At 49.8% G+C, this 12,562-nt stretch overlaps 1 protein-coding gene across 1 annotated transcript in view; it reads left to right on the top strand.

The window, feature by feature from the left end:
• The window catches only part of LOC134927077 (kinesin-like protein KIFC3), a 280,022-nt gene that overhangs the window by 126,809 nt on the left and 140,651 nt on the right, over positions 1–12,562 (top strand). The window contains exon 8 of the mRNA XM_063921075.1: positions 5,558–5,755. Within this exon, the coding sequence (XP_063777145.1) occupies positions 5,558–5,755 (198 nt within the window). The remainder of the gene's footprint in view (positions 1–5,557; positions 5,756–12,562) is intronic.

Raw genomic sequence — 12,562 nt, 5'->3', positions numbered from 1 at the left:
TTCTGTTGTTGCCTCATTTCTTCTCTGACCCTCTCCAGTATATCCTCATCTCTTCTGCCTCATTTCCTCTCTGGCCCTCTCCAGTATATCCTCATCTCTGGTGCTGCCTCGTTTCCGCTCTGGCCCTCCCCAGTCTAACTTCATCTCTGCTGTCTCCTAATTTCCGCTCTGGCCCTCTCCAGTCTATCCTCATCCCTGCTGCCGCATCATTACCTCCCTGATCCTCTACAGTCTATCCTCGTCCCTGCTGTCTCGTTTCCCCTCTGGCCCTCTCCAGTCTATCCTTATCCCTGCTGTCTTCTCATTTCCACTCTGTCCCTCTCTAGTCTATCCTCATCTCTGCTGTTGCCTCATTTTCTCTCTGCACCTCTACAGTCTATCCTCATCTCTGCTGTCTCCTCATTTCCCCTCTGGCCCTCTCCAGTCTACCCTCATACCTGCTGTCTCCTCATTTGCTCTCTGGCCCTCTCCAGTCTATCCTCATCTCTGCTGCCGCCTCATTTCCTCTCTGGCCCTCGCCAGTCTATCCTCATCTCTGCTGTCTCATTTCCTCTCTGGCCCTCTCTAGTCTATCCTCATCTCTGCTGCCGCCTCATTTCATCTCTGGCCCTCGCCAGTCTATCCTCATCTCTGCTGCTGCCTCATTTCCTCTCTGCACCTCTACAGTCTATCCTCATCTCTGCTGTCCCCTCATTTCTGCTCTGGCCCTCTCCAGTCTATCCTCATCCCTGCTGTCACCTCATTTCCTCCTTGATCCTCTCCAGTCTATCCTCATCCCTTCTGTTGCCTCATTTCCTCTCTGCACCTCTAGTCTTTCCAAATCTCTGCTGTCTCTCCATTTCCTCTCTGGCCCTCTCCAGTCTATCCTTATTTCTGCAGCTGCATCATTTCCTCTCTGGCCCTCTCCAGTCTATCCTCATTTCTGCAGCTGCATAATTTCCTCTCTGGCCCTCTCCAGTCTGTCCTCATCTCTGCTGCCACCTCATTTCCTCTCTGGCCCTCTCTAGTCTATCCTCATCCCTGCTGTTGCTCATTTCCTCTCTGGCCCTCTCCAGTATATCCTCATCTCTGGTGCTGCCTCATTTCCGCTCTGGCCCTCCCCAGTCTATCCTCACCCTGCTGTCTTCTCATTTCCGCTCTGGCCCTCCCCAGTCTATCCTCATGTCTGCCGTCTCCTCATTTCCGCTCTGGCCCTCTCCAGTCTATCCTCATTCCTGCTGCCGCCTCATTACCTCCCTGATCCTCTCTAGTCTATCCTCATCCCTGCTGTCTCCTCGTTTCCCCTCTGGCCCTCTCCAGTCTATCCTCATCCCTGCTGTCTCATCGTTTCCCCTCTGTCCCTCTCCAGTCTATCCTCATCTCTGAAGAGGTGCAGAGAGGAAATGAAGCAACAGCAGAGATGAGGATAGACTGGAGAGGTGCAGAGAGGAAATGAAGCAACAGCAGTCTATCCTCATCTCTGCTGCCGCCTCATTTCCTCTCTGGCCCTCGCCAGTCTATTCTCATCTCTGCTGCTGCCTCATTTCCTCTCTGCACCTCTACAGTCTATCCTCATCTCTGCTGTCCCCTCATTTCCGCTCTGGCCCTCTCCAGTCTATCCTCATCCCTGCTGTCACCTCATTTCCTCCTTGATCCTCTCCAGTCTATCCTCATCCCTTCTGTTGCCTCATTTCCTCTCTGCACCTCTAGTCTATCCTAATCTCTGCAGCTGCATCATTTCCTCTCTGGCCCTCTCCAGTCTATCCTCATCTCTGCTGCCTCATTTCCTCTCTGGCCCTCTCCAGTATATCCTCATCTCTGGTGCTGCCTCATTTCCCCTCTGGCCCTCTCCAGTCTATTCTCATCCCTGCTGTCTCCTCGTTTCCCCTCTGTCCCTCTCTAGTCTATCCTCATGTCTGCTGTTGCCTCATTTCCTCTCTGCACCTCTACAGTCTATCCTCATCTCTGCTGTCTCATTTCTTCTCTGGCACCTCTACAGTCTATCCTCATCTCTGCTGTCTCATTTCCCCTCTGGCCCTCTCCAGTCTATCCTCAAACCTGCTGTCTCCTCATTTCCTCTCTGGCCCTCTCCAGTCTATCCTCATCTCTGCTGTTGCCTCATTTCCTCTCTGGCCCTCCCCAGTCTATGTCATCTCTGTTGTCTCCTCATTTCCGCTCTGGCCCTCTCCAGTTTATCCTCATTCCTGCTGCCGCCTCATTACCTCCCTGATCCTCTCTAGTCTATCCTCATCCCTGCTGTCTCCTCGTTTCCTCTGGCCCTCTCCAGTCTATCCTCATCCCTGCTGTCTCCTCATTTCCCCTCTGTCCCTCTCCAGTCTATCCTCATCTCTGCTGTTGCCTCATTTCCTCTCTGCACCTCTAGTCTATCCTCATCTCTGTCTCCTCATTTCCTCTCTGCACCTCTACAGTCTATCCTCATCTCTGCTGTCTCCTCATTTCCCCTCTGGCCCTCTCCAGTCTATCCTCGTACCTGCTGTCTCCTCATTTCCCCTCTGGCCCTCTCCAGTCTATCCTCATCTCTGCTGCTGCCTCATTTCCTCTCTGCACCTCTACAGTCTATCCTCATCTCTGCTGTCCCCTCATTTCCGCTCTGGCCCTCTCCAGTCTATCCTCATTCCTGCTGTCACCTCATTTCCTCCTTGATCCTCTCCAGTCTATCCTCATCCCTTCTGTTGCTGCCTCATTTCCTCTCTGCACCTCTAGTCTATCCTAATCTCTGCTGTCTCTTCATTTCCTCTCTGCACCTCTACAGTCTATCCTCATCTCTGCTGTCTCTTCATTTCCTCTCTGGCCCTCTCCAGTCTATCTTCATTTCTGCAGCTGCATCATTTCCTCTCTGGCCCTCTCCAGTCTATCCTCATCTCTGCTGCTGCCTCATTTCCTCTCTGGCCCTCTCCAGTCTATCCTCATTTCTGCAGCTGCATCATTTCCTCTCTGGCCCTCTCTATTCTATCCTCATCCCTGCTGTTGCTCATTTCCTCTCTGGCCCTCTCCAGTATATCCTCATCTCTGCTGCCTCATTTCCTCTCTGGCCCTTTCCAGTATATCCTCATCCTGCTATCTTCTCATTTCCGCTCTGGCCCTCCCCAGTCTATCCTCACCTCTGTTGTCTCCTCATTTCCGCTCTGGCCCTCTCCAGTCTATCCTCATTCCTGCTGCCTCCTCATTACCTCCCTGATCCTCTCTAGTCTATCCTCATCCCTGCCGTCTCCTCGTTTCCCCTCTGGCCCTCTCCAGTCTATCCTCATCCCTGCTGTCTCCTCATTCCCCCTCTGTCCCTCTCCAGTCTATCCTCATCTCTGCTGTTGCCTCATTTCCTCTCTGCACCTCTAGTCTATCCTCATCTCTGCTGTCTCCTCATTTCCTCTCTGCACCTCTACAGTCTATCCTCATCTCTGCTGTCTCCTCATTTCCCCTCTGGCCCTCTCCAGTCTATCCTCGTACCTGCTGTCTCCTCATTTCCCCTCTGGCCCTCTCCAGTCTATCCTCATCTCTGCTGCTGCCTCATTTCCTCTCTGCACCTCTACAGTCTATCCTCATCTCTGCTGTCTCCTCATTTCCGCTCTGGCCCTCTCCAGTCTATCCTCATTCCTGCTGTCACCTCATTTCCTCCTTGATCCTCTCCAGTCTATCCTCATCCCTTCTGTTGCTGCCTCATTTCCTCTCTGCACCTCTAGTCTATCCTAATCTCTGCTGTCTCTTCATTTCCTCTCTGCACCTCTACAGTCTATCCTCATCTCTGCTGTCTCTTCATTTCCTCTCTGGCCCTCTCCAGTCTATCCTCATTTCTGCAGCTGCATCATTTCCTCTCTGGCCCTCTCCAGTTTGTCCTCATCTCTGCTGCTGCCTCATTTCCTCTCTGGCCCTCTCTAGTCTATCCTCATCCCTGCTGTTGCTCATTTCCTCTCTGGCCCTCTCCAGTATATCCTCATCTCTGCTGCCTCATTTCCTCTCTGGCCCTCTCCAGTATATCCTCATCTCTGCTGCCTCATTTCCTCTCTGGCCCTCTCCAGTATATCATCTCTGCTGCCTCATTTCCTCTCTGGCCCTCTCCAGTCTATCCTCATCTCTGCTGTCTCATTGCCTCTCTGGCCCTCTCTAGTCTATCGTCATCTCTGCTGCCGCCACATTTCCTCTCTGGCCCTCGCCAGTCTATCCTCATCTCTGCTGCTGCCTCATTTCCTCTCTGCACCTCTACGGTCTATCCTCATCCCTGCTGTGTCCTCATTTTCCCTCTGGCCCTCTCCAGTCTATCCTCATCCCTGCTGTCTCCTCATTTCCCCTCTGGTCCTCTCCAGTCTATCCTAGTCTCTGCTGCCACCTCATTTCCTCTCTGGCCCTCTCCAGTCTATCCTCTTCTCTGCTGTCTCATTGCTTCTCTGGCCCTCTCCAGTCTATCCTCATCTCTGCTGTCTCATTTCCCCTCTGGCCCTATCCAGTCTATACTCATCTCTGCTGCCACCTCATTTCCTCTCTGGCCCTCTCCAGTCTATCCTCATCTCTGCTGTCTCCTCATTTCCTCTCTGGCCCTCTCCAGTCTATCCTCGTTTCTGCTGCTACCTCATTTCCTCTCTTGCCCTCTCCAGTCTATCTTTTTTTTGTATATTCTGTTTTTATTCAAGAAAATTCAATAATTACAACACTTTGAGTTCAGAAGGCTGTTATACATGCAGTTAGAGTTAGGAATAATCTAAACTACAGCCTCAATATAGAGAGTTGTCACAGGTTTTAAAGGTTATTACAAGTATGGTCATCAATATATCATCCTGTAATATTTAATACGTTTTCCAGCTGCCTTCTGTTTATACAATAATCCTAATCAAAACATCGAGGTCTCCAGTCTATCTTAATCTCTGCTGTCTCATTTCCTCTCTGGCCCTCTCCAGTCTATCCTCATCTTTGCTGTCTCCTCGTTTCCCCTCTGGCCCTATCCAGTCTATACTCATCTCTGCTGCCACCTCATTTCCTCTCTGGCCCTCTCCAGTCTATCCTCATCTCTGCTGTCTCCTCATTTCCTCTCTGGCCCTCTCCAGTCTATCTTAATCTCTGCTGTCTCCTCATTTCCTCTCTGGCCCTCTCCAGTCTATCCTCATCTTTGCTGTCTCCTCGTTTCCCCTCTGGCCCTCTCCAGTCTATCCTCGTCTCTGCTGCCATCTCATTTCCTCTCTGGCCCTCTCCAGTCTATCCTCATCTCTGCTGTCTCATTGCTTCTCTGGCCCTCTCCAGTCTATACTCATCTCTGCTGCCACCTCATTTCCTCTCTTGCCCTCTCCAGTCTATCTTAATCTCTGCTGTCTCCTCATTTCCTCTCTGGCCCTCTCAAGTCTATCCTCATCTCTGCTGTCTCATTTCCTCTCTAGCTGGTTATTTCAAAAACTCTCACAAATCATACCTGGTTGCAGCAGGTTCCATGCTGCTCATGCCCTGTTTCTTGTTATTGCTAACCAACAGATGTTAAAGGGTTATAAATTTCCCTTTTGCCAATCCTGCTCTGTATATCATTCTCTATATACAGTATAGCATGTGTAGCGTTTCTCTATTTGCTGTTTAATTGCAGGAGAACGAGGACCTATGCACTAAGGTGCATCATCTGGAGACGTCTCTGCAGGAGAAGGTGGAACAGCTGGTGTACACTAAAGGTCACATGGACACCATGAAATGGCGCAAGGATGAAGAGACCCATCAGCTGGAGGAGAAGATCCGTGGACTGCAGCTAACACTGGAAAATGAGAAAAAAAGGCCCCCAGACATACAGGTGAGGAGACATGTTCTACTACAGGTGGCACTTACCAGATATAAGGTCACAGGGGATTAATACTGGTGACAGAGTGAACGAGTGACAGGTAGTTGGTGTGACAACAAGTGACAAGTAGTTACATAGAAAATAAGAATTTACTTACCGATAATTCTATTTCTCATAGTCCGTAGTGGATGCTGGGAACTCCGTAAGGACCATGGGGAATAGCGGCTCCGCAGGAGACTGGGCACAAAAAGTAAAAGCTTTAGACTAGCTGGTGTGCACTGGCTCCTCCCCCTATGACCCTCCTCCAAGCCTCAGTTAAGATACTGTGCCCGGACGAGCGTACATAATAAGGAAGGATCTTGAATCCCGGGTAAGACTCATACCAGCCACACCAATCACACCGTACAACTTGTGATCTGAACCCAGTTAACAGTATGATAACCGTAGGAGCCTCTGAAAAGATGGCTTCCAACAATAAACAACCCGATTTGTTTGTAACAATAACTATATACAAGTATTGCAGACAATCCGCACTTGGGATGGGCGCCCAGCATCCACTACGGACTATGAGAAATAGAATTATCGGTAAGTAAATTCTTATTTTCTCTGACGTCCTAGTGGATGCTGGGAACTCCGTAAGGACCATGGGGATTATACCAAAGCTCCCAAACGGGCGGGAGAGTGCGGATGACTCTGCAGCACCGAATGAGAGAACTCCAGGTCCTCCTCAGCCAGGGTATCAAATTTGTAGAATTTAGCAAACGTGTTTGTCCCTGACCAAGTAGCTGCTCGGCAAAGTTGTAAAGCCGAGACCCCTCGGGCAGCCGCCCAAGATGAGCCCACCTTCCGTGTGGAATGGGCTTTTACAGATTTTGGCTGTGGCAGGCCTGCCACAGAATGTGCAAGTTGAATTGTACTACAAATCCAACGAGCAATCGTCTGCTTAGAAGCAGGAGCACCCAGCTTGTTGGGTGCATACAGTATAAACAGCGAGTCAGATTTTCTGACTCCAGCCGTCCTGGAAACATATATTTTCAGGGCCCTGACTACGTCCAGCAACTTGGAGTCCTCCAAGTCCCTAGTAGCCACAGGTACCACAATAGGTTGATTCATGTGAAACGCTGAAACCACCTTAGGGAGAAATTGAGGACGAGTCCTCAATTCCGCCCTATCCGAATGAAATATCAGGTAAGGGCTTTTATAAGATAAAGCCGCCAATTCTGATACGCGCCTGGCTGAAGCCAGGGCCAACAGCATTACCACTTTCCATGTGAGATATTTCAAATCCACTGTGGCAAGTGGTTCAAACCAATGTGATTTTAGGAACCCCAAAACTACATTGAGATCCCAAGGTGCCACTGGAGGCACAAAAGGAGGCTGTATATGCAGTACCCCTTTGACAAACGTCTGAACTTCAGGCACTGAAGCCAGTTCTTTCTGGAAGAAGATCGACAGGGCCGAAATTTGAACCTTAATGGATCCTAATTTTAGGCCCATAGACAATCCTGCTTGCAGGAAATGTAGGAAACGACCCAGTTGAAATTCCTCCGTAGGGGCCTTCTTGGCCTCACACCAACGCAACATATTTTCGCCAAATGCGATGATAATGTTTTGCAGTTACATCCTTCCTGGCCTTGATCAGGGTAGGGATGACTTCATCTGGAATGCCTTTTTCCTTCAGGATCCGGCGTTCAACCGCCATGCCGTCAAACGCAGCCGCGGTAAGTCTTGGAACAGACAAGGTCCCTGCTGGAGCAGGTCCTTCCTTAGAGGTAGAGGCCACGGGTCCTCCGTGAGCATCTCTTGCAGCTCCGGGTACCAAGTTCTTCTTGGCCAATCCGGAGCCACGAGTATCGTTCTTACTCCTCTCCTTCTTATGATTCTCAGTACTTTTGGTATGAGAGGAAGAGGAGGGAACACATATACCGACTGGAACACCCACGGAGTTACCAGAGCGTCCACCGCTATTGCCTGAGGGTCCCTTGACCTGGCGCAATATCTGTCCAGTTTCTTGTTGAGACGGGACGCCATCATGTCCACCTTTGGTTTTTCCCAACGGTTTACAATCACTTGGAAGACTTCTGGATGAAGTCCCCACTCCCCCGGGTGGAGGTCGTGTCTGCTGAGGAAGTCTGCTTCCCAGTTGTCCACTCCCGGAATGAACACTGCTGACAGTGCTATCACATGATTTTCCGCCCAGCGGAGAATCCTTGCAGCTTCTGCCATTGCCCTCCTGCTTCTTGTGCCGCCCTGTCTGTTTACGTGGGCGACAGCCGTGATGTTGTCCGACTGGATCAATACCGGTTGACCCTGAAGCAGAGGCCTTGCTTGACTTAGGGCATTGTAAATGGCCCTTAGCTCTAGGATATTTATGTGAAGAGACGTTTCCATGCTTGACCACAAGCCCTGGAAATTTCTTCCCTGTGTGACTGCTCCCCAGCCTCTCAGGCTGGCATCCGTGGTTACCAGCATCCAATCCTGAATGCCGAATCTGCGGCCCTCTAGAAGATGAGCCTTCTGTAACCACCACAGGAGAGATACCCTTGTCCTTGGAGATAGGGTTATCCGCTGATGCATCTGAAGATGCGATCCGGACCATTTGTCCAGCAGATCCCACTGAAAAGTTCTTGCATGGAATCTTCCGAATGGAATCGCTTCGTAAGAAGCCACCATTTTTCCCAGGACTCTCGTGCACTGATGCACTGACACTTGTCCTGGTTTTAGGAGGTTCCTGACTAGCTCGGATAACTCCCTGGCCTTCTCCACCGGGAGAAACACCTTTTTCTGGACTGTGTCCAGAATCATCCCTAGGAACAGTAGACGTGTTGTTGGAATCAGCTGTGATTTTGGGATATTTAGAATCCACCCGTGCTGACGTAGCACTACCTGAGATAGTGCTACTCCGACCTCTAACTGTTCCCTGGACCTTGCCCTTATCAGGAGATCGTCCAAGTAAGGGATAATTAATACGCCTTTTCTTCGAAGAAGAATCATTTCGGCCATTACCTTGGTAAAGACCCGTGGTGCCGTGGACAATCCAAACGGCAGCGTCTGAAACTGATAATGACAGTTTTGTATCACAAACCTGAGGTACCCTTGGTGAGAAGGGTAGATTGGGACATGGAGATAAGCATCCTTGATGTCTAGAGATACCATATAGTCCCCTTCTTCCAGGTTCGCTATCACTGCTCTGAGTGACTCCATCTTGAATTTGAACCTTTTTATGTAAGTGTTCAAAGATTTTAGATTTAAAATTGGTCTCACCGAGCCGTCCGGCTTCGGTACCACAAACAGCGTGGAATAATACCCCTTTCCCTGTTGTAGGAGGGGTACCTTGATTATCACCTGCTGGGAATACAGCTTGTGAATAGCTTCCAATACTGCCTCCCTGTCGGAGGGAGACGTTGGTAGAGCAGACTTCAGGAACCGGCGAGGGGGAGACGTCTCGAATTCCAATTTGTACCCCTGTGATACTACCCCTGTGCAGGATCCAGGGGTCCACTTGCGAGTGAGCCCACTGCGCGCTGAAATTCTTGAGACGGCCCCCCACTGTGCCCGAGTCTGCTTGCAGAGCCCCAGCGTCATGCTGAGGACTTGGCAGAAGCGGGGGAGGGCTTCTGCTCTTGGGAAGAGGCTGCATGGTGCAGTCTTTTTCCCATTCCTCTGCCCCGGGGCAGGAACGAGCGGCCTTTTTCCCTCTTGCCCTTATAGGGACGAAAGGACTGGGTTTGAAAAGACGGTGTCTTTTTCTGCTGAGAGGTGACCTGGGGTAAAAAGGTGGATTTTCCAGCCGTTGCTGTGGCCACCAGGTCCGATAGACCGACCCCAAATAACTCCTCCCCTTTATACGGCAATACTTCCATATGTCGTTTGGAATCTGCATCACCTGACCACTGTCGCGTCCATAACGTTCTTCTGGCAGAAATGGACATCGCACTTACTCTAGATGCCAGGGTGCAAATATCCCTCTGTGCATCTCGCATATATAGTAATGCATCCTTTAAATGCTCTATAGTTAACAATATACTGTCCCTATCCAGGGTATCAATATTTTCAGTCAGGGAATCCGACCAAGCCACTCCAGCGCTGCACATCCAGGCTGAGGCGATCGCTGGTCGCAGTATAACACCGGTATGTGTGTATATACCTTTTAAGATATTTTCCAGCCTTCTATCAGCTGGTTCCTTGAGAGCGGCCGTGTCAGGAGACGGTAACGCCACTTGTTTTGATAAGCGTGTGAGCGCCTTATCTACCCTAGGGGGTGTTTCCCAACGTGCCCTAACCTCTGGCGGGAAAGGGTATAGTGCCAATAATTTATTAGAAATCAGCAGTTTTTTATCGGGGGAAACCCACGCTTTATCACACACCTCATTTAATTCATCTGACTCAGGAAAAACCACTGGTAGTTTTTTCACACCCCACATAATACCCTTTTTTGTGGTACTTGTAGTGTCAGAAATGTGCAATGCCTCCTTCATTGCCGTGATCATGTAACGTGTGGCCCTACTGGACATTACGTTTGTCTCGTCACCGTCGACACTGGATTCAGTATCCGTGTCAGGGTCTGTGTCGACCATCTGAGGTAACGGGCGTTTTAGCGCCCCTGACGGTGTCTGAGACGCCTGAACAGGCACTAATTGATTTGTCGGCTGTCTCATGTCGTCAACAGTTTTTTGCAAAGTGCTGACATTGTCACGTAATTCTTTAATTACTACCATCCAGTCAGGTGTCGACTCCCTAGGGGGTGACATCACTAACACAGGCAATTGCTCTGCTTCCACATCATTTTCCTCCTCATACATGTCGACACAATCGTACCGACACCCAGCACACACACCGGGAATGCTCTGATAGAGGACAGGACCCCGCTAGCCCTTTGGGGAGACAGAGGGAGAGTTTGCCAGCACACACCAGAGCGCTATATATATACAGGGATAACCTTATATAAGTGTTACTCCCTGTTATAGCTGCTGTATTTATATATTAGCTGCCAATAGTGCCCCCCTCTCTGTTTTACCCTGTTTCTGTAGTGCAGGACTGCAGGGGAGAGTCAGGGAGCCGTCCTTCCAGCGGAGCTGTGAAAGAAAATGGCGCTTGTGTGCTGAGGAGAAAGGCTCCGCCCCCTTCACGGCGGCCTTTTCTCCCGCTTTTTTCAGGAAACTGGCAGGGGATAAATGCATCCATATAGCCCAGGAGCTATATGTGATGCATTTTATTTAGCCATATAAGGTTTTTATATCATTTTTATTGCGTCTCAGGGCGCTCCCCCCCAGCGCCCTGCACCCTCAGTGACCGGAGTGTGAAGTGTGCTGAGAGCAATGGCGCACAGCTGCAGTGCTGTGCGCTACCTTATTTGAAGACAGGAACATCTTCTGCCGCCGCTTTCTCCGGACCTCTTCGCTCTTCTGGCTCTGTAAGGGGGCCGGCGGCGCGGCTCCGGGACCCATCCAGGCTGAACCTGTGATCGTCCCTCTGGAGCTAATGTCCAGTAGCCAAGAAGCCCAATCCACTCTGCAGTCAGGTGAGTTCGCTTCTTCTCCCCTTAGTCCCACGATGCAGTGAGCCTGTTGCCAGCAGGACTCACTGAAAATAAAAAAACTATTTAAACTTTTACTTCTAAGCAGCTCAGGAGAGCCACCTAGCTTGCAACCTTCTCGTTCGGGCACAAAAATCTAACTGAGGCTTGGAGGAGGGTCATAGGGGGAGGAGCCAGTGCACACCAGCTAGTCTAAAGCTTTTACTTTTTGTGCCCAGTCTCCTGCGGAGCCGCTATTCCCCATGGTCCTTACGGAGTTCCCAGCATCCACTAGGACGTCAGAGAAACATAGAATTTGTCGGCAGATAAGAACCACTTGGCCCATCTAGTCTGACCCTTTTTTTTACCATATTTTTACCTCAAACCTTATTAGATCCTTATTTCTGTGTAAGGATATCCTTATGTCTATCCCATGCATGTTAACATTGCTCTACTGTCTTAGCCTCTACCACCTCTGATGGGAGGCTATTCCACTTATCCACTACCCTTTCTGTGAAGTAATGTTTCCTCAAATTTCCCCTGAACCTCCCCCCTCCAGTCTCAGTGCATGTCCTCGTGTCCTATTACTTCTATTCATTTGGAGAATGTTTCCCTCCTGGACTTTGTTAAAACCCTTTATATATGTGATAGTCTCTATCATGTCCCCCCTTTCCCATCTCTGCCCCACACTATACATATTGAGATTTCTTAGTCTTTCTCAGTAAGTTGTGTGATGTCGGCCATGTTAGTTGCCCTTCTTTGTACACTCTCTAATGTAGTAATATTCTTCTGAAGATATGGCCTCCAGAACTGGACACAGTATTTTAAATGAGGCCGCATCAATGACCTATACAGTGACATTATTACTTTTCTCTGCTGCTGATTCCTCTCCCAATGCACCAAGCATCTGACTGGCCTTGCTGGTATGACAATGGGTGACAGGTAGTTGGAGTAGGAACGGGTGACAGGGAGTTAGAGTAGTAAGAGGTATCAGATAGTTGGTGTGAGAATGGGTGATAGGTAGTTGGAGTAAGAACAGGTGACAGGTAATTGGAGTAGTAATAGGTGTCAGATAGTTGGTGTGAGAACAGGTGGCAAGTACTAGGAATGGGTGACAAGAAGTTGGAGTAAGAACGGGTGACAGGTAGTTGGTGTGAGAAAGGGGGACTTGTAGTTTGAGTAGGAAAAGGTCACAGATAGTTGAAGTAGGAACATGTGTAATATAGTTGGTGTGAGAACGTTTGACAGGAAGTGGGAGTAGGAATGGGTGACACGAAGTGGGAGTAGGAATGGGTGACACGAAG

The sequence above is a fragment of the Pseudophryne corroboree genome, chromosome 5 (assembly GCF_028390025.1).
Source record: "Pseudophryne corroboree isolate aPseCor3 chromosome 5, aPseCor3.hap2, whole genome shotgun sequence".
Classification (NCBI taxonomy): domain Eukaryota; kingdom Metazoa; phylum Chordata; class Amphibia; order Anura; family Myobatrachidae; genus Pseudophryne; species Pseudophryne corroboree.
This window is presented reverse-complemented; position numbering and strand designations above follow the sequence as displayed.